This window comes from Oncorhynchus masou, chromosome 27, assembly GCF_036934945.1.
Source record: "Oncorhynchus masou masou isolate Uvic2021 chromosome 27, UVic_Omas_1.1, whole genome shotgun sequence".
In the NCBI taxonomy this organism is placed as follows: Eukaryota; Metazoa; Chordata; class Actinopteri; order Salmoniformes; family Salmonidae; genus Oncorhynchus; species Oncorhynchus masou.
This window is the reverse complement of record NC_088238.1, coordinates 55,629,565-55,648,963: the sequence shown is the minus strand read 5'-3', so window position 1 is coordinate 55,648,963 and position 19,399 is coordinate 55,629,565. Positions and strand designations below refer to the sequence as shown.

Below are 19,399 nucleotides of genomic sequence, written 5' to 3'. Positions count from 1 at the left end.
CAGTTTACAGCGGTCAATCACTATTTTTCTATGTCTTACTGTGGTGGGTTGTGGGTAGTAGTATAGCTATTTTACCTCCAGCCTTGTTGTACCTACCTATCAACAACAATAAACTCAATGTCTAAAGGTTTATCCTTGTCTTCATACTGGAAGAAGTATTTACAGTGAAAACACATCTTTAATGTCACCCCCCCCCCCTTTAATGTCACCCCCCTTTAGCCCTCAGAACAGTCTCAATTCGTTGGGGCATGGATTCTACAAGGTGTCAAAAGCGTTCCATGGTGATGCTGGCCCATGTTGACTCCAATGCTTCCCACAGTAGTCCTTTGATTGGTGGACCATTCTTGATACACATGAGAAACTGTTGAGTGTGAAAAATCCAGCAGCATTGCAGTTCTTGGCACCTACTACCATACCCTGTTCAAAGGCGGCACTTAAATCTTTTGTCTTGCCCATTCAACCTCTAAATGGCACACCTACACAATTCATGTCTCTGTTGTCTCAAGGCTTAAAAATCCATTTTAAATGTGTCTCCTCCCCTTCATCTACACTGATTGAAATGGATTTAACAAGTGACATCAACAATAGATCATAGCTTTCACCTGGACTCACCGGGTCAGACTGTCATGGGAAGAGCAGGTGTTTTGAATGTATTGTTCACTCAGTGTATATCAGTGGTGACTTTGATCAAGTGTATTCCTCTGTTTCTGTCTCATGCAGGCCTGTTCTGCAGAGATGCATGTGCATCGAAAAGGAGGCCAGAAGGATAGGAAGGCTCATCTCTAAAATACAGTTGAATCCACCCTCTTCAAGCTGCAACGTTGTGGAGATTATGTAAACTTCACTGTTGTACTTTATACTGTATTATTGGACATAATTTAGAGAGAGAGAGAGAGAGAGAGAGAATTATTGTGAAGACAGTGTATATTTGACCATCAGAAAATAAATAACTTTCATGCCTTTCCCTAACTTTAACATCTGAAATCTATCCCAAACCATAACCCATGTTCCTAAACCTAATCTATGCCCAAACGTACATTTTCTTCTTACGGTAAAACATTGACTTCCTGTGGTGAATGTTTGAATTAACATAGCTGTTTCTTATGACTCTCCCCTGTTGTCCTATGCACAGTGCAACTCTGAAGATGTCAGGTCAAGAGGTTTGCTTGGATGTCACCTCACACTGGGTACGCAAAATCCTGGAGAAATTAAAAGTACAACCAGACTCCCCTTGAAGGAGTTAACCTCATTTCAACACATCCTCCTGAATGACGCCAGGCTGATAATAAAGTTATATTTCATGAAAGATGTGTGCTCAGCACAGTATTGCTTTGGCGCAACAGTTGTTAGTAAGTAGATGTTGCTGATTATCAAAGTGCTACATGTGTCAGCAGTTTGACACCTATTTTTTGATAAAGATGTTTGATAAGTGACTAATTCTTTCCACCCTGGCCTGTACTTGATTTTACAGGAAATTGAAATGTTTTTTTTGGCATCTGATTTCTGCTATCTGGACAACTAAACCACTGAGAGAAAGGGAAATTTGCTAATGTAATTTGAATTTCAAATTGTAATGACAACTTAAACTAGTTCCAAATAAACCGCTCACCAACCTTGAGTATGACAATTTCCTTCATGACAACTGTTATTATATTATCAGGGGTTGTAAATGCAAAACAACTAAAACATGTCAGCAAATAAAATAACAGACTACTTATTATAATACATATGGTTTCCTTCTATGACCAGATGGTGATTTCTGACTGATCATATAGACCTTGGGAGATTCTCAATTGGGAAAGTCTGTCCTCTCCTTGACTCTTCAGTCCTTCTTTCCTCCGTGACCCGGAAACCAATAAGTGGTCGAGGAGAGTGTCAATTTGTTAGTAGGTGAACCGAGGAGTAACCCCTAGCCAACCAGACGTGAAGTTGTCCCAAGTAGTCCCCGCCTCCAACCCTGCCTCCAAGTTCCATCCCCTTGGTTACTACCCTCACTTATCATGTCACCAGACTTCGCAAAGACTCTCCTACCTGCCTCTAAACTCCTCTCGAGAGAGGGACCCTTTTCCTCGTTGGATACTGAAGTGCATCCTCTGTGTATGCTCTGCAGAGGAGTTTTGAAATCTGCCACTCCCCCTTTGAATCAGCTGTTGCTTACATGCACACATTTCAAAACAACACGCTACTTTTCTTTTAATCTATAACATGTCTTGCACATCTAGCCTTAGCACTTTACACGTTTCATTCTACTGCTGTAAATGTCATTTGCCTGATGACGGGTGAGTGGAGAAGGAGTCTCATTTCCTACAAGCATATTGTTTCCACGTTTCCTCTCCTCGCCTCCGCTCCTCGATTTCCACACTTCAGTTTGGTTTAGGGTTTGGATTAGGATTAGGGTTTGAGATAGGTTTAGGGTTTGGGTTAGGATTAAGGTTTGGGTTAGGGTTTGAGATAGGCTTAGGGTTTGAGATAGGCTTAGGGTTTGGGTTAGGATTAGGGTCTGGATTAGGATTAGGGTTTGAGATAGGTTTAGGGTTTGAGATAGGCTTAGGGTTTGAGATAGGTTTAGGGTTAGGATTAGGGTCTGGGTTAGGATTAGGGTTTGGGTTAGGATTAGGGTTTGAGTTAGGATTAGGGTTTGGGTTAGGATTAGGGTTTGGGTTAGGATTAAGGTTTGGGTTAGGGTTTGAGTTAGGATTAGGGTTTGGGTTAGGATTAAGGTTTGGGTTAGGGTTTGAGTTAGGATTAGGGTCTGGGTTAGGATTAGGGTTTGGGTTAGGGTCTGGGTTTGGGTTAGGAATAGGGTTTGAGTTAGGATTAGGGTTTGGGTTAGGATTAAGGTTTGGGTTAGGGTTTGAGTTAGGATTAGGGTTTGGGTTAGGATTAGGGTCTGGGTTAGGATTAGGGTTTGGGTTAGGATTAAGGTTTGGGTTAGGGTTTGAGTTAGGATTAGGGTTTGGGTTAGGATTAGGGTCTGGGTTAGGATTAGGGTTTGGGTTAGGATTAGGGTTTGAGTTAGGATTAGGGTTTGGGTTAGGATTAGGGTTTGGGTTAGGATTAAGGTTTGGGTTAGGGTTTGAGTTAGGATTAGGGTTTGGGTTAGGATTAGGGTCTGGGTTAGGATTAGGGTTTGGGTTAGGATTAGGGTTTGGGTTAGGATTAGGGTTTGGGTTAGGGTTTGGTGTACTCCAGTTTCTTCTTGACCCCGGCACACTTCAATATGAGCTCTGCGTGCCTCCTCTTCAGCCCCTCCAGCCTCTCCTCCAGGTCGTCTGAGGCGTCGACCTTCTCCTCAAAGTCCCTCAGCAGGATCTCGTTGCCCAGCAGGCCGCAGCGCTGGCGCAGCTTCAGGTTGTCCATACGGAGGCCATCCCTGGCCTGCTTGGTCCTGGTCAGCACATCCCTCTTCCTGGCCACCACCACCTCCACCTCAGCCAACTGGGCCCGCTTGGCCTGGTTCTCCATCTGCACGAACTGGAGCTTCTCCTTCACATGGGTTAGTACCTGGACTGTGCTGGTGATCTTCTTGCGCAGTTTAAGGAGCTCCTCGTTGCGCTCCTCTATCTTCTCATTATACGTCTGGTTCTCTATCTTCAGCTGCTCGAAGTCGATCAGGTGCAGGCCCTCAGCGAGCATCTCCTTGGCACGCAGTGTGGCCTCAAACTTGCGCGTCTTGTTCTTCAGCTTGATATTCTCCAGGCGCACGGTGACCAGCTCTTTCTGGCGCCGCTGCTCGGCCGCCTGGATCTGCTCTACCTCGACCGCCGCCGCCTGTTTCCCAAGGCGCCGGCTCAGGGCCGTCACGGCCACGTCGCGCTTCAGTGCCATGAAAGCGCTCCACTCGGTCTCCAGCTGGCCCAGCTTCTCCTGGCTCTGCTGCCTCAGCTCCTCTGCTTGCTGCTGGGCTGCCTCCGAGTCCAGCCAGTGCTGCCACTTCAGGTCCTCCATGATGGCCATGTACTTCTGGTAGCGCTGCTCCTGGTCCGACACGGCTTTCTCCTTCTCAGGACGTGCGTCATCACCTGTCTTCTTGCGGAAGTACTCCACCAGCTTGATCTGGAGCTGACCGTTGACCTGGCTCAGTTTGTCCTTCTCCGCCTGCAACTCATAAAGGAAGTTCATGTACTCTTTGTAGTCGATGGTGGGGCCCGTCTCTTTGGTTAGAGAGGGACCCTTTTCCTCAACCTGCACGGAACTCTCCCTTTCTGGAGTCCCTGGGTCTAGTTTTGGCGGTCCGTCTTCATCATCATCGTTGTTGTCGACATCTTCGAGTGTGAGGCTCCTCTCGCGGGAGAGAGGCTCCCCTATTAGAGGCTTCATCTCCGGGACCTCTCCCTCATCGAATGTCTCATTCGTTGGTAGGTTGGGTTCTGCGGGTGGCTCATCTCCAGCGCCCTCTCCTGGTTCAGAAGCGGCTGGGTTCCCTCCCTCTGTCTCAGCTGAGATACCCTCTGTTGCCTGTTCCCCTACAGCTTTTTCAGACTCTTGCCCACTCTGCTCCACTGCTACCACCTCCTCAGCCTCATCTGCAGCCGTGTCAGCTTTATTCTTACAGTAATCAGCATTAGTGGATTTGCCCTCTTCTGAGGGCTCTTCAGCTGGTGTATGCTGGAGTTGCTCATCGTTCTTCAGCTCTGTGTTTTCAATGTTGGGATTGGACCCAGGGTCATTCTCTTTCTGCTCTGCATTCCCATCCATGAGAATGGGAATTTAGTTTAAGTATTTCTGGCTAAAAACAAGCTAGAAAATCACGTGTCAATTAAGTCCCGGGTTGTAAGGCAACATTCAAATATATGTTTTCTAGGATATAACGAGGTCAAGAAATCCTAAACGAGAACTTCACACATAAGCAACTGTTCTTTAATGAAACCATTTGTGTTTTGAGTTGTCCTGGAAACTGGGCATGTAAGCCAATCACAGGCTTTTGCGCCAAGTTCATTAATATTAATGAGACGCAGTAGTCTGACCAGAGACACTCCAGCACGCAGGCCCTCCCTCCGCGGCACTGCTGCTTCCAACAACAAGCAGAAGCCAGCAACATGGCCGACCTAGGAAAGAAGTACTGCGTAAACTGCCTTGCAGACGTTACGAATCTGCGGCTTCGCTGTACTGACTGTCCAGATATCGAACTTTGTCCGGAGTGCTTCTCCGCGGGTGCAGAAATCGGTAATCACCGGCGATGGCACGGTTATCAGCAAGTCGACGGCGGGCGCTTCACCCTCTGGGGTCCCGAAGCGGAGGGAGGATGGACTAGCAGGGAAGAGCAGTCGCTCCTCGACGCGATCGAGCAATATGGCTTTGGAAACTGGGTATTTCACTTTATAGCCTAGCTACTTTTCAGATAGCTATATAATACAAGCACGCAAAATGTAGACAAAATGTGAATGAGTAAAGTTGCTCTCTTGAAAAATAACGCAATATAGACCCGTATACATTTGACAACTTCAGACTGACAGCCAGGTTCTGTCGAGAGTTGGCCATATCGATTAACTCTGCAAAACTTGAAATGTACTTTAGTCCTGTATACAGCTAGCTAGCTAAGTCGTGATGAATGCAACTTTTCCATGCTAACGCACATTACAATCCACGATGTTGCAAATGTGCAATGCATTATGAACATACAGGAAACGTTTGGTATAATGTAGGCTCGTCTGTTTCAATGGATCTGTTGATCTCCTGTCAATGGAATTCAACACACGTCTATGCTAATAGTGAACGTATAGCAATGCATGCATTATGTGTGTGTCTGTGTAGCCTAAATGCTTGCAGGGATGTAAATCCCCCTCTCAGTAACACTGGCCTGTGTGTGTGCTGGTCTTTCAGGAGGACATGGCCACTCATGTAGGGGCATCTCGGACCCCCCAGGATGTCATGGACCACTACGTCGGCATGTACATCCATGGCAACCTGGGAAAGGCCTGCGTCCCCGACAGCATCCCCAACCGGGTGACGGATCACACCTGCCCCAGCGGCGGCCCCCTGTCCCCTAGCCTCACCACCCCCCTGCCTCCCCTGGATGTGACCCTGGGCGAGCAGCAACAGCTGGGCTACATGCCGCTCCGCGACGACTATGAGATGGAGTACGACCAGGAGGCGGAGAAGCTCATCAGTGGCCTGTCGGTCAACTACGACGATGAAGACGTGGAGATCGAGATGAAGCGCGCGCACGTGGACATGTACGTGCGCAAGCTCCGCGAGCGCCAGCGCCGCAAAAATGTGGCCCGCGACTACAACCTGGTGCCCGTCTTCCTAGGCCGCGACAAGAAGGAGAAGCAAAGCACGCTGGGAGTTGTAGGTGGTGGTGGTGTCGTCGTCGGAGCGGTGGGGAGCCTTCCGACGCCAACCACTCCTGCGGTGACACCGGGGGCTCCAGCCGTCCCGACGGCGCCGAAGCGTAAGATCCCCAAGGAGGAGAAGGAGCAGCGGGTCAAGTTACGGGGGATGTGCCAGTTCATGGCTCAGCGGGAGTTTGAGGACTTGTTCCACAACATGCACAAGGAGCGCGTGCTACGCGCCAAAGTACGGGAGCTGCAGCGCTACCGTCGCAACGGCATCGCGCGACTGGACGAGGCGGCCGAGTACGAGGCGGCAAGGCACAAACGGGAGAAACGCAAGGAGAACAAGAGCGTAGCTACCTCGAAAACGGGCCGGGGCGGAGGGACAGGAGGAGGGCTTGGCGGAGGGACAGGAGGTGGCGGAGTGGGAGGTGGTGTCATCAAAGAGGAGGGCAAGGATGGCGAGTTCCCGGCCATAGAGAACCTGGCGGGCTTCGAGCTGCTGTCAGACCGGGAGAAGGTGCTGTGCAATTCACTTAACCTCAGCCCCACGCGCTACCTGACTGTCAAGACAATCATAATCAAGGACCACCTGCAGAAGAGCCAGGGCATTCCCTCCAAGAGCCGGCTGCCCAGCTACCTAGACAAGGTGCTCAAGAAACGCATCCTCAGCTTCCTCACAGAGAGCGGCTGGATATCCCGGGACACATCCTAACAATCCATTGGGTTTGTAGGGACTGGGACACATCCTGACAGTCTATTGGGTTTGTAGGGACTGGGACACATCCTAACAGTCCATTGGGTTTGTAGGGACTGGGACACATCCTACCAATCTATTGGGTTTGTAGGGACTGGGACACATCCTAACAGTCTATTGGGTTTGTAGGGACTGGGACACATCCTAACAATCTATTGGGTTTGTAGGGACTGGGACACATCCTAACAATCTATTGGGTTTGTAGGGACTGGGACACATCCTAACAATCCATTGGGTTTGTAGGGACTGGGACACATCCTACCAATCTATTGGGTTTGTAGGGACTGGGACACATCCTAACAGTCTATTGGGTTTGTAGGGACTGGGACACATCCTAACAATCCATTGGGTTTGTAGGGACTGGGACACATCCTAACAATCTATTGGGTTTGTAGGGACTGGGACACATCCTGACAGTCTATTGGGTTTGTAGGGACTGGGACACATCCTAACAATCCATTGGGTTTGTAGGGACTGGGACACATCCTAACAATCTATTGGGTTTGTAGGGACTGGGACACATCCTAACAGTCCATTGGGTTTGTAGGGACTGGGACACATCCTAACAATCTATTGGGTTTGTAGGGACTGGGACACATCCTAACAATCTATTGGGTTTGTAGGGACTGGGACACATCCTAACAATCTATTGGGTTTGTAGGGACTGGGACACATCCTAAAAGTCCATTGGGTTTGTAGGGACTGGGACACATCCTAACAGTCCATTGGGTTTGTAGGGACTGGGACACATCCTAACAGTCCATTGGGTTTGTAGGGACTGGGACACATCCTGACAGTCCATTGGGTTTGTAGGGACTGGGACACATCCTAACAATCTATTGGGTTTGTAGGGACTGGGACACATCCTAACAGTCCATTGGGCTTGTAGGGACTGGGACACATCCTAACAATCCATTGGGTTTGTAGGGACTGGGACACATCCTAACAATCTATTGGGTTTGTAGGGACTGGGACACATCCTAACAGTCCATTGGGTTTGTAGGGACTGGGACACATCCTAACAGTCCATTGGGTTTGTAGGGACTGGGACACATCCTGACAGTCCATTGGGTTTGTAGGGACTGGGACACATCCTAACAATCTATTGGGTTTGTAGGGACTGGGACACATCCTAACAATCCATTGGGTTTGTAGGGACTGGGACACATCCTAACAATCTATTGGGTTTGTAGGGACTGGGACACATCCTAACAATGTGTATGGAGTTTGTGGGGACTAAGGATTGCAGAGGGACAATGACTCTTGTTCTCTGTTGGATTGTTGCGTCTCTGTGTCTTGTTATAAACAATGTGAGATGTGTCGTAAGCTCCAGATTGGACCAAGCTGAATTTTACCACCTTTTGTCAAGTTCTGACCCAAGTCGTCAACCACCGGACTGTTTGTGAATATGTACATTGCAAAAGATTTCCTCTTTCTTAAAAAAAAAGTTTGGATACCATTTACAGAACGTGGAACAAATATATATTTTTGTATTTGCATCCATATGAATGATAATGTATGGGTAGATGATACATTCTCTTTATTGCAGTGAAGGATCACCTAATACTACTGGGAAAACCAGACAACACTGTTTTTCAAAGCAGTTCTCAAAGTATAAATAGTTGTGTAGATTGTCTCCAGCTTCCTGTTAGTATGGTCCCAGATCAGTTTTGTGCCATCTTGCCAACTCCTATGGTCATTGGCAAGACGATACAAACAGATCTGGGACCAGGCTAGCCTCCTTTTAGGTTAGGATGTTGTCTTGGAGAGCACAGGTTAGTGCCTATTCAAACAGCAATACAGCCGCACTGTGTTGGAAAGCAGGGGTTATCATCATCGTTCTTACCATGAAGAGATGGCCTGCTAAGCATAGAGGGGTCAGTATTTGGCAGCTAACGCTTTCATAAAGCACTGCGGTAATCCCCATTATGACGCTGTAGCTTTGTGGTGTGTCAGGCTCAGAAAGTGGCACTGTGAGGGGAGTAGATGAGCCTGACTCCTCCATACTATTCTGTTCCATGCGTTGCATGTTTTCTGATTCCAGTAGGCTATTCACTCTACTCGACTTCTAAAGAAAATAAAAAGCTTTAAATATCGGCATTAACCAATGAATGACATGCGATCCTAAAGCACAAATCAAAAATGTTGCATATCTATTTTGTTCACCACCGGTTAAGTTTGCCTGTCCATTGTTTGGAGGGGAGTTGTGGGGTTAACGGTGCTTCGTCCTGCCAGACTGGTTTTAGCCTCTTCATGAATACGCGCTGCATGATTATTGTATTGTGACTCGTTGCTTGCTATTTAGTTTGCTACTGTTCCATCTATTCAAAGGGAATTAAGTCATTGTTAAAAAAAGAAAGATATACCTGCTACATTTGCTCCATCAATCTTCCTGGTTCATTGTTTTACAGTCACATTGTTCAATTAAGGCTAGTGCAGTGGTTCTCAAAGTGGGGGTTGTGAAACTGAATGGGGAAAATACCTGTTGTTGTTGATGTTTAGAACCACTGGGTTAGTGTTCACATATGGCCTTGCAAGCACACTATCAAAAGGGCAGAAATATTCTGGTAGAAGAGAAAAAGGACGACTGCCACAGTTGGTTTTAGACATGGTTTTCCATTATGTGAAATGTTTGTTCCAAGCACGGGTGCTTTAAAATGTCCCGTGGCACCTTCTCCCTCCGATGTCCAGTTCGCCTGTTTTAAACGGAGGTGAACTTCAGTAGAGATGTGGGTGGGTTGTATAGAAACAGTATTACATTAGACACTGTGAAATAATGTTGTGACTGCATTTGTATAGGCCTTAATATTAGCATTCCATCATAGTACATTTACCATACCACAGAGGAAATAAAAATGCTATATTTTTCTTCACCATAAGCCTCTGAGTATCCGGACACTGACAAGGCCCCTTGGTTCTCCCATCATCTTCTTGAAGATTTTTATTTTTGTCCCAACAACTGGCGTAGTTCACAATCAAAGACTACATATCTCCTTATCTGGTTTAAGGCGAAAACAACTGTTCAAGGGTGTTAGTATGTTCTGTATTAAAAATGAAAATCCTTTATACTGTATGGCTTCCTTGGTTTATGTTCACATTTGGTGAGTTCAGTATGTGGTTATATTTGCCGACAGTGTCCTACACTTCATGATCCTACATACAGGGAAATGGGCCAATTAAAAACAATGGACATGCAAGTCCAAGTGAATCTGTTTATGAGATGCTGCTGTGGCACTGACCAGGACAACCAGGCACACTAAATCTAACAGAGCATTTGTAAAAGAAACGCATGAAACAAGACCAGTATGTAGAGGATCTAGACGAGAAGAAAAACAAACTGTTGGGGGAGTTTCTTTTCTGCACTGTTCAACCAATCCAGTAAATGTGGAGGAGGAGTTATAGTGTCTCCTGGTTAACACAGTGTTTCTAAACATACCGTACCGTCTCTGTTGTTAACATGTCACAGGCTCGCTTTCCACTTCCCCTGTTGTCGGGGACTCCGAAGCTGCTCCAGACACACAGACTAACCAGTCTAAGTAGTTAAGACTAATTAACGTCATTATACTGTCAATGTCCCCCACCACTAGGGAGACATCTGCCATAGCGGCGAGATAGTGTTCTGCTGTCATGAAGTCTGGAACGATTACATTAGAGCCTCAACAGCATGATCGCGTATCTCCGGTGAATCTGTAGATTTCACTAGAGCGTATTTTCATTTTGACCACCGTACTCTGGCCGGTTCCTACTGTAGTGCAGCAGCTGAACACAACGTCTGTGGTTGCCTCGGAGGTATTTTTACATACACACAACATTAATGTATTGTGTAATATTGCATATTTCATCTCCATTCACAAAACTGTCCAGACTATTTCTGAAAATGAAACATCAGGGCTCGCCAACCCTGTTCCTGGAGAGCTACCGACCTGTAGGTTTTCACTCCCACCTTAATCTAGCGCACCGGATTATAACAATTAGCTGGTTGATGAGGTGAGTCAGGTTAGTTACAACAGAGGTTGGAGCAAAAACCTACAGGACAGCAGCTCTCCAGGAAGAGGGTTGGAGAGGCCTGGACTACATGTTAAGCTGTCACTGGAAGCCATACAAACATGGCAATATACAGGGCTAAATTGTGCCAAATACAGCATTACTTACAGGGAAAAATATATATATTCCAATTAAATTAATTGAAAGTACTGTGTTTGTCCAATGAAAACAATGACAGCAGTTTGGTAAATAATCATGAGTTACATTACATTTTCCCATCCATAACAATTACAATGACTGGACAGGAATCTGATCCTGATGACAGAAATTACTTGTCAAACTGGTTCTGTGCTATACGTGCCATCACAAGTGTTTCTTCTGCTCAAACATAATTGCGCCTGGCAGATACATGGGCTGTGTCCCAATTCGACACCCTTCCCCGCAAAGTATGCACTTGCACACTTCCTGTCATGGATTTAACAATGCCGTAAACTCCATCCAGCCAATCCAATGCTTTTTAATTCATGACAGGGAGTGAGCAAGTGCAGGTTGGTTAGTTCAGGTTGGATTCCCGCCTCTTTGAGGCAACGTTAGGTGGTTGGGTGGGGCGCTTTGACCAGCCTGCAGTAGCCATGGTGATCTGTCACCCAGGCAAAAACAATGACATCACGGTCATACTGAACTTTTATTTTAAATCAAGGGGCTTTGGCCACGCCCACCAATGCCGGCCGGAGGGTGCGCCCGTGGAGTTTGTAGCCCACCTTGGTTACTATGGCGACCGTGCCGGGCTCTTTACCCTCCACAGGGGCGTGAAATAGAGCCTCGTGCTCATAGGGGTCGAACTTCTGCCCTCCGTCTGGGTTAAGCTTGACCAGGCCGTGCTTGGCGAACACCTTCTGCATCTGTTTATCTGTCATCACCAGGCCGTCGTACAGGTTCTTCAGGTGGGGGTTCTTCTGAGAGGACACCTCCTCACTGGGCACGCTCTCCGTCGCCTTCTCCAAGATGTCCGCCACCTCCAGCAGGTCTTTGCAGAACCTTTGGATTCCTGAAATGTGCGAAAAATAAAGGAGAGATTAGTTAGTATTCTTTTAGAAAACATAGAATGAACAACATCATTGAATATGCAGTTCCAAAAGTATTAGGAGAGTGACATTTGTTTTTGTTTCGGCTCTGTCCTCAAAAGCCCTTTGGATTTGAAATTACACAATGACGGAGGTTAAAGCGCACACTGTCAGCTTTCAATTTGAGGGTATTTTTTATCCATATCAGATGAACCGTTTAGAAATGACAGCAATATTTGTACATAGTTCAAGATTATCCATAATCATGGTAGCATCGTTAATGTAGAGGTGTTTAGAAACATTCTATTCTCATTTACAATAAAAGTGACTCCAAAATGACAATACATTTACCATTAATTTTGATTGGCCACAAAATAATCTGAAACAAACTGCAAATGCATCCAACAAGTTTGTAGAGTCACAAGTTTGATGTAGTCATTGTGTGCTAGGAATATGGGACCAAATGCTACATTTTTTGCTACTTTAATACACACAAGTAAATTTGTTCCCTAAAATGGGTGGACTACGTACAACAAGTGCTGTCATTTCTAAACGGTTCCCACGACATGGATGAAAATACCCTCAAATTAAAGCTGAGTCTACACTTTAACATCAGTCATTGTATCACTTCAAATCCAAAGTGCTGGAGTACAGAGCCAAAACAACAATAAATGGCACTGTCCCAATACATTCAGAGCTCACTGTACCTCCAGATTAACTTTATATTGCATGTTGCTTGACATCAATGAACCAAAAGGATGGTTTTAAAAACCACCTATAAGTATGTCTGTCTCACTGGTGAGAATCAAATAAAGATGCAAATGTTAGATTACCATACAACTTTGAGTCTTCCACCAGCTTCTGACTCCTCGTCCTCAGGTTCTCCGTGTCTGCCAGGGCCCGCTTGTACTTGTCCTGTAGACAGACAGAAAAGCTGAGGCCAAGAGACAATCCTGTTCTCAAAGCTCTTCTGACTAGTGAGATTCAGACAGGGTGAGGTTAACCAAGATACTATTCCACACTAGTATACCACTAGGAAACCATGCCTAACACACTGGTTTCATTCTAGGTAGTTTTCTAGCTTGGATATTGGAACAGACTTATAGTGACTGGTGTGGCGACCTAGGACTAGGGTAAAGTTTCCCCTAGACCAAGGGGAGGGGGACAGCAAAGTGTGCCCCCGAGAGCTATAAAAAAATATTTACAAAAATAAAGACCTTTTTCTCCCCAATTTCATGGTGTCCCATTGGTAGTTACAGGCTTGTACCATCGCTGCAACTCCCGTACGGACTCAGAAGAGGTGAAATTCAAGAGCCAAAACACTACCCAGCCAAGCCGCACTGCTTGTTGACACAATGCCCGCTTAACCCGGAAGCCAGCCACACCAATGTGTTGGAAGAAATGCTTTACACCTGGCGCCGTATCAGCGTTCATGCGCTTGGCCCGCCACAGGAGTCGCTAGAGCGCGATGGGACAAGGAAATCTCAGCCTGTCAAACCCTCTGCGAACCCAGACAACGCTGGGCCAATTGTGCGCCGCATCCTGGGTCTCCCAGTCACTGCCAGCTGTGACAAAGCCTGGGATTGAACCCGGGTCTGTAGTGATGCCTCAAGCATTGCAATGCAGTGCCTTAGACCACTGCACCACTTGTGAAGCCCCCGACAATTGTTTGTTAAAATCAATTTGTCCCCCTAAAAATGTGGCCCTCCGTCAGAATTCTAAAATCCTGATGTGGCCCTCGAGACAAAAAAAGTTCGCCCATCCCTGCCCTAGACTCTGATCTTGAGTCATTTTTTCTTCTTCTTCCCCCTAGTAATGGTTAAGGTTAGGAGAGTGGGTGAGGGGAGGGTGATCCTAGATCTGTAACTATGGACATTTTAACATCTTGGCCATGTTCTCTTATTATCTCAACCCGGCACAGCCAGAAGAGGACTGGCCACCCCTCATAGCCTGGTTCCTCTCTAGGTTTCTTCCTAGGTTTTGGCCTTTATAGGGAGTTTTTCCTAGCCACAGTGCTTCTACACCTGCATTGCTTGCTGTTTGGGGTTTTAGGCTGGGTTTCTGTACAGCACTTTGTGACATCAGCTGATGTAAGAAGGGCATTATAAATACATTTGATTGATTTGGAAACTGCACCCTGGAGATAGCCTCACCGTGACCTCTTTGAGCTGCTCTTCCAGCTGGCCCTTCTCCTCAGCAAGGCCCTTCTCTGCTGCGCTCTGCTCAGCATGCTGGTCCTCCTCCGACCCCTGGCTGCTTTTCTGCTGGGCTGCTGTGCATAGGAGCCGTGGGGATGCCCTAACAGAGCAGAGAGAGACAGAGAAATGGGTTAGATACACAACATAGGTTTAGTTGTTAATGCATTGGTCACTTTAGTGCACTGTACTGGTATCCAAACATGATTACTTAATTTGTATATGGTACATGTTTTATTTTATTAACATGGTAATACCATGTTAATGGTTAGCCTCTGGTATCAGGTTGCTGAAGGCTACATCCCATACCCGAAGACATATTTACAAGCCCTCTGGGTTTACCTATTTCAGATCAACTTTTCCCAAATCATCTTTCCCGGAGTTTACAGAATTCACACCAAATAGCCTAATCTCCAGAAAATAGCGCTGCCATCTAGGAACACGTGGCAACCTCGTGTGGCAATTACAGAATATTGCTGACTAGGAAGTGTGCGTCGGAAAAATGTGGATTTCAACGTTGTTTTTTTTTATACCACAGTTCACACATTTGGCCCGTACCGACAGATAAGGCATTTCGCCTTCGGTGACGCGGATGTGTACAGGGCTCCCGGAGCGAAGAGGCTAGGTAATGATCTACGGTAACGTTACACACATTAGAGTCTCTCTGACAGCAATCTCTCCTTGGCCCAGATACAGGTAAACTACATTGTGGCATTTTAGTAGCGAAGCCAACTGCCTTTGCTATGGTGTGCCACCAAACGACACCCAAAATAGCTTAACATTAAAACCTGCGGTACTGTAGTTCGCGTTGAATTAGTTGATAGGCTAACAGCTTTGAACAAGGCGCATAGAAATTGAATTAAATGGGATTCTGCTATAAGAAATGTGCTATTGAACTCTCATTACGAAAGCAGTACAATAACTAACGTTATGACAGGTCGGTAGTTAGCAGGCTAACGTTACCCAACTCGTTAGCACCCGGCCAAGGGTGATGGCACAACGTTATAGACAATGCTCTGAACAACCGTATTAACATGTACTCTCGTAATGTATTACCTTATTATTGAAGGAGATGCTACAACAGAGTAACTCTGTTTTACAGCTCGTACACACCAGCTCGCCATTTTTACTGATAATACACGCTGAAGGAGCAGGGTACCCCAGTGGCAGGAGGTTAAGCCAATCACCAATCAGAAAGAGATCCACCTAGTCGTCGCGTCCAATCAATGATGTTATAGAGTATGACGTCTTCCTGTAGTTTGGTTGAGGTGATGATAAAGGTCGAAAACTGGGCACGTGACCAAGGACAGAATTTGTGTCTTTTGTAAACTGAAGGTTATCTCTCCTTTGTAACTTTTTAAGTGTTGAATCATCACCAAACCCATCTCTGTCCACACCACCAACAAACTATCATGGTCCAAACACACCAATACAGTCATGAAGAGGGTACGACAACACTTTTCTCCCTCAGGAGACTGACAAGATCTCCAGATCCTCAAAAAGTTCTCCAGCTGCACCATCTAGAGCATCCAGACCGATTGCATCACGGCCTGGTATGGCAACTGCTCGGCATCTAACCGTAAAGTGCTACACAGAGGGTAGTGTGTACGGCCCAGTACATCACCGGGGCCAAGCTTACTGTCATCCAGGACCTATATACTAGGCGGTGTCAGAGGAAATCCCAAAAAATTGTCAAAGACTCCAGCCATCCAAGTCATATAAGAGCGTCTGCTAAATGACTTAAATGTAAATGTATAGATTGTTCTCTCTGCTACTGCACGACAAGCGGTACCGGATCGCCAAGTCTAGGTCCAAAAGACAGATGTTAATGTGCAGCAGTATAACTTTTTTAATAAAGCGATGCTCTGCCTTAACAACACTATCAACAAGACAGGTCCTACAGGCCCTAGTTTTGTCGCACTACTGTTCAGTCGTGTGGTAAGATGCCACAAAAAAGGACTTAGGAAAATTGCAATGGGCTCAGAACAGGGCAGCACGGCTTGTCCTTGGATGTACACAGAGAGCTAATATTAATAATATGCATGTCAATCTGTCCTGGCTGAAAGTGGAGGAGAGATTGACTTCATCACTACTTTTATTTATGTTGAATGCACCGAGCTGTCTGTCTAAACTACTGGCACACAGCTCACACACCCATGCATACCCCACAAGACATGCCACAAGAGGTCTCTTCACAGTCCCCAAGTCCAGAACAGACTATGGGAGGCACACAGTACTACATAGAACCATGACTACATGGAACTCTATCCCACATCAAGTAACTGACGCAAACAGTAAAATTAGATTTAAAAAACATTATTAAAAAACACCTTATGGAACAGCGGGGACTGTGAAACAACACAAACATTGGCACAGACATGTGCACACACAGACACACGATAACATACGCACTATACATACACATGGATATAGTACTGTAGAGATGTGGTAGTGGTGGAGTAGGGACCTGAGGTGAAATCTGTGAATGTATTGTAATATTTTTAAAATTATATAAACTAATGGGGATCATAATAAATACAAAATACTACCAAGCCATAAGACTGCTGAACAATTAATCAAATGGCAACTTGTTTTTACGCTGCTGCTACTTGCTGTTTATTATCTATGTATAGTCTCTTTACCCCTACCTACATGTACAAATTACCCCGACTAACCTGTACCCCCACACATTGACTCAGTACCAATACCCACATTGTTATTTTATACTTTAGTTTATTTAGAAAATATTTTCTTAACTCTTTCTTGAACTGCACTGTTGGTTATGGATTTGTAAGTAAGCATTTCACGGTAAGGTCTACTACACCCGTTGTATTCGGCGCATTTGACAAATAACATGTTATTTTATTTGATGGTAGGTGGGGGCGGGAGGTCCAGTATAATCAATCACAAACTCACTTCCTTCACAACATCTCTGCTCAGCGAAGCATACATGCCCTAACTGCAGAAGCCGTATATCGCAGTAAATGCTGTATGGCCACCCACTTTGGATATTGGATTGACCACACAGAGCCTTTGAGGCTGAAGCAACCGACTGCAGACGAAAGCCGAGGAGTGAAGTCGAGGACGTGCATCTACTACAGCCGAAAGTGGGACACGAATGTGGTTTTCTAACTGCAGGGCTCAGTGCAACATAATAGTGTTGCCATTGCTTATAAACGTTATTCTTTGTAATGTCGAAATAAACATGTCTCCAACCCACATCACACACCCATAAACGAGTTATATGTGTATATGTTGTACTGTCAATTGGGGGACGGAGCCTTAAATATCACATTCAATTGTACATATTCATTATATGAATCGCGGCAAAGTTACTTCCAGTTTCAGTCACATCTTCAGTCCAGTTCGCGTGGGTAACCCCCCCACCACTAATGATTGGTTGGCAAATTGTGCCTCCCACAATGCAGGCGATGGGTGCAAGTTGCAGCTGGTGAAGAGCAACTGCAGGAAATTGAAGTCGGCAGAGTGCACGAGAGTGACCAAACTCGGCGGAAACCCTATCTCCCTCCAGCAGGTGACGTTTTAACAAAAACATTTTTATCGCCAACAAAGCAATGTGTTTTTATATGGAGATCAATGAAGGTGTCGAATTTGGTCAATAAACAAAAGTATGGCTTATTTTCTAAGTGAGATTTATTTGATCTAATATATGTTTCGTAATGCTTAAGCGTTCTGATATAGATAGGACACGTGACATCGGCAATAAAAATAAAAACAACTTTATTGGAGTCTTGAGATAGCTATGCATATTTATGATATGAGGCTCGTAACATAGCGTCTCTCTCCATTGAATACTGGCGGTGACGTCAACAACCCTCATAAAATATTCAAAAATATTACAATAAAGAGATGTATCCCACCAATCTAAAGAAAATATAGGCGGGAGCTAGACAGACACCGTGGAGATACATGCATCTTGTCAGTATATCCATAATCTTTGGCTGCAGTTGAAACTTCCATTTCCTGACCTTTGATCACATGCGCTAGGTTTCCATCCAACTGTCAACAGATTTTCATCCAAATGTAAAAATAACTGCAATAAGAAAATATGCGAATTTTCCCACAAGTGATGTGTTTCCACCAAACGGATTCATTTAAATGTGGATATATATATATATATATATTTTTAAATTATTTAATTATTAACATTTTAATATAGCAGTTCAAATTACAATACAAACCAAACGGACTTGTGGATAAAATCACTGCGTGATTACGTAGTGCACACATTTTTTTTCATCCCTGTTATTGAGCATTTGTCCTTTGCTAAGATAATCCTACCACCTGAAAGGTGTGGCATATTAAAAAGCTGATTCAGCAGCATGAACATTACATAGGTGTACCTTGTGCTGGGGACAATAAAAGGCCACTCTAAAATGTGCAGTTTTGTCACAAAACACAATACCATAGATGTCTCAAGTTTTGCGGGAGCATGCATTTGGCATACTGACTTCAGAAATGTCCACCTAACGTCATTTTAGAGAATTTGGCAGTACGTCTAACCGGCCTTACAAGACCACATGTAACCAGCTGCCCAGTCACTCGGGCAGCTGATGAAACTGTGGGTTTGCCTAACCAAAGAATTTCTGCACAAACTGTCAGAAAGTCTCAGGGAACCTCATTGTCCTCATCAGGGTCTTGACCTGACTGCAGGTCGGCGTCGTAACCGACTTCAGTGGGCGAATGCTCACCTTCTAGTGTGCTTTTCAAGGATGAATCCGCGTTTCAACTGTCCCGGGCAGATTGCATTCTGTGGGCGAGCGGTTTCCTGATGTCAGCATTGTGAACTGAGTGCCCCATGGTGGCGGTTAAGTTATGTTTAAGCATAAACTACGAACAACGAACACAATTGCATTTTATCGATGGCAATTTGAACACACAGAGATACCGTGACAAGATCGTGAGGCCCATTGTCCTGCTATTCATCTGCCGCCATCACCTCATGTTTCAGCATTATAATGCATGGCCCCATGTTGCAAGGATCTGTACACAATTCATGGAAGATGAAAATGACCCGGTTCTTCCATGGCCTGCATACTCAGACATGTCACCCATTGAGCATGTTTGGGATGCTCTGGATCGACAGGTTTGACAGCATGTTCC

General features: G+C 45.5%; 4 protein-coding genes across 5 annotated transcripts in view; 2 read left to right on the top strand and 2 right to left on the bottom strand.

Annotated features, from left to right (window-relative positions):
• LOC135516434 (uncharacterized) overlaps positions 1-1,623 on the top strand; it is a 4,991-nt gene extending 3,368 nt beyond the window's left edge. The window contains exons 8-9 of one of the 2 annotated variants that reach the window (XM_064940757.1): positions 721-834; positions 1,133-1,623. In XM_064940757.1, coding sequence (XP_064796829.1) covers positions 721-834; positions 1,133-1,235 — 217 coding nt within the window. In that variant the 3' untranslated portion in view covers positions 1,236-1,623. The remainder of the gene's footprint in view (positions 1-720; positions 835-1,132) is intronic. The other variant, XM_064940758.1, reaches the window with a different exon arrangement.
• LOC135516433 (coiled-coil domain-containing protein 96-like) lies at positions 1,615-4,816 on the bottom strand. Its single transcript, XM_064940756.1, has one exon. The coding sequence runs from the start codon at positions 4,696-4,698 to the stop codon at positions 3,172-3,174; it is 1,527 nt and encodes a 508-aa protein (XP_064796828.1). The 5' UTR covers positions 4,699-4,816; the 3' UTR covers positions 1,615-3,171.
• A 194-nt stretch (positions 4,817-5,010) lies between these two features.
• Positions 5,011-10,103, top strand: LOC135516436 (transcriptional adapter 2-beta-like). Its single transcript, XM_064940760.1, has 2 exons — positions 5,011-5,309; positions 5,824-10,103. The coding sequence occupies exons 1-2, from the start codon at positions 5,040-5,042 to the stop codon at positions 6,988-6,990; spliced, it is 1,437 nt and encodes a 478-aa protein (XP_064796832.1). The 5' UTR covers positions 5,011-5,039; the 3' UTR covers positions 6,991-10,103.
• A 1,154-nt stretch (positions 10,104-11,257) lies between these two features.
• Positions 11,258-15,442, bottom strand: LOC135516437 (grpE protein homolog 1, mitochondrial-like). Its single transcript, XM_064940761.1, has 4 exons — positions 15,332-15,442; positions 14,234-14,378; positions 12,914-12,995; positions 11,258-12,064 (listed from the first exon to the last, which is right to left on the bottom strand). Exons 1-4 carry the CDS (start codon positions 15,397-15,399, stop codon positions 11,712-11,714), a joined length of 648 nt encoding a protein of 215 aa, XP_064796833.1. The 5' UTR covers positions 15,400-15,442; the 3' UTR covers positions 11,258-11,711.
• Positions 15,443-19,399: the final 3,957 nt, after the last annotated feature.

Excerpts from the sequence above, each read along its gene's own strand:
- LOC135516436 (XM_064940760.1), top strand. The coding sequence starts at position 5,040 with ATGGCCGACCTAGGAAAGAAGTACTGCGTAAACTGCCTTGCAGACGTT. Across the intron at positions 5,310-5,823 it reads AATATGGCTTTGGAAACTGG|GAGGACATGGCCACTCATGT; the intron begins GTATTTCACTTT and ends CTGGTCTTTCAG.
- LOC135516433 (XM_064940756.1), bottom strand. The coding sequence starts at position 4,698 with ATGGATGGGAATGCAGAGCAGAAAGAGAATGACCCTGGGTCCAATCCC.
- LOC135516437 (XM_064940761.1), bottom strand. The coding sequence starts at position 15,399 with ATGGCGAGCTGGTGTGTACGAGCTGTAAAACAGAGTTACTCTGTTGTA. Across the intron at positions 12,996-14,233 it reads AGCAGCTCAAAGAGGTCACG|GACAAGTACAAGCGGGCCCT; the intron begins GTGAGGCTATCT and ends GTCTGTCTACAG. Across the intron at positions 12,065-12,913 it reads GGAAGACTCAAAGTTGTATG|GAATCCAAAGGTTCTGCAAA; the intron begins GTAATCTAACAT and ends CGCACATTTCAG.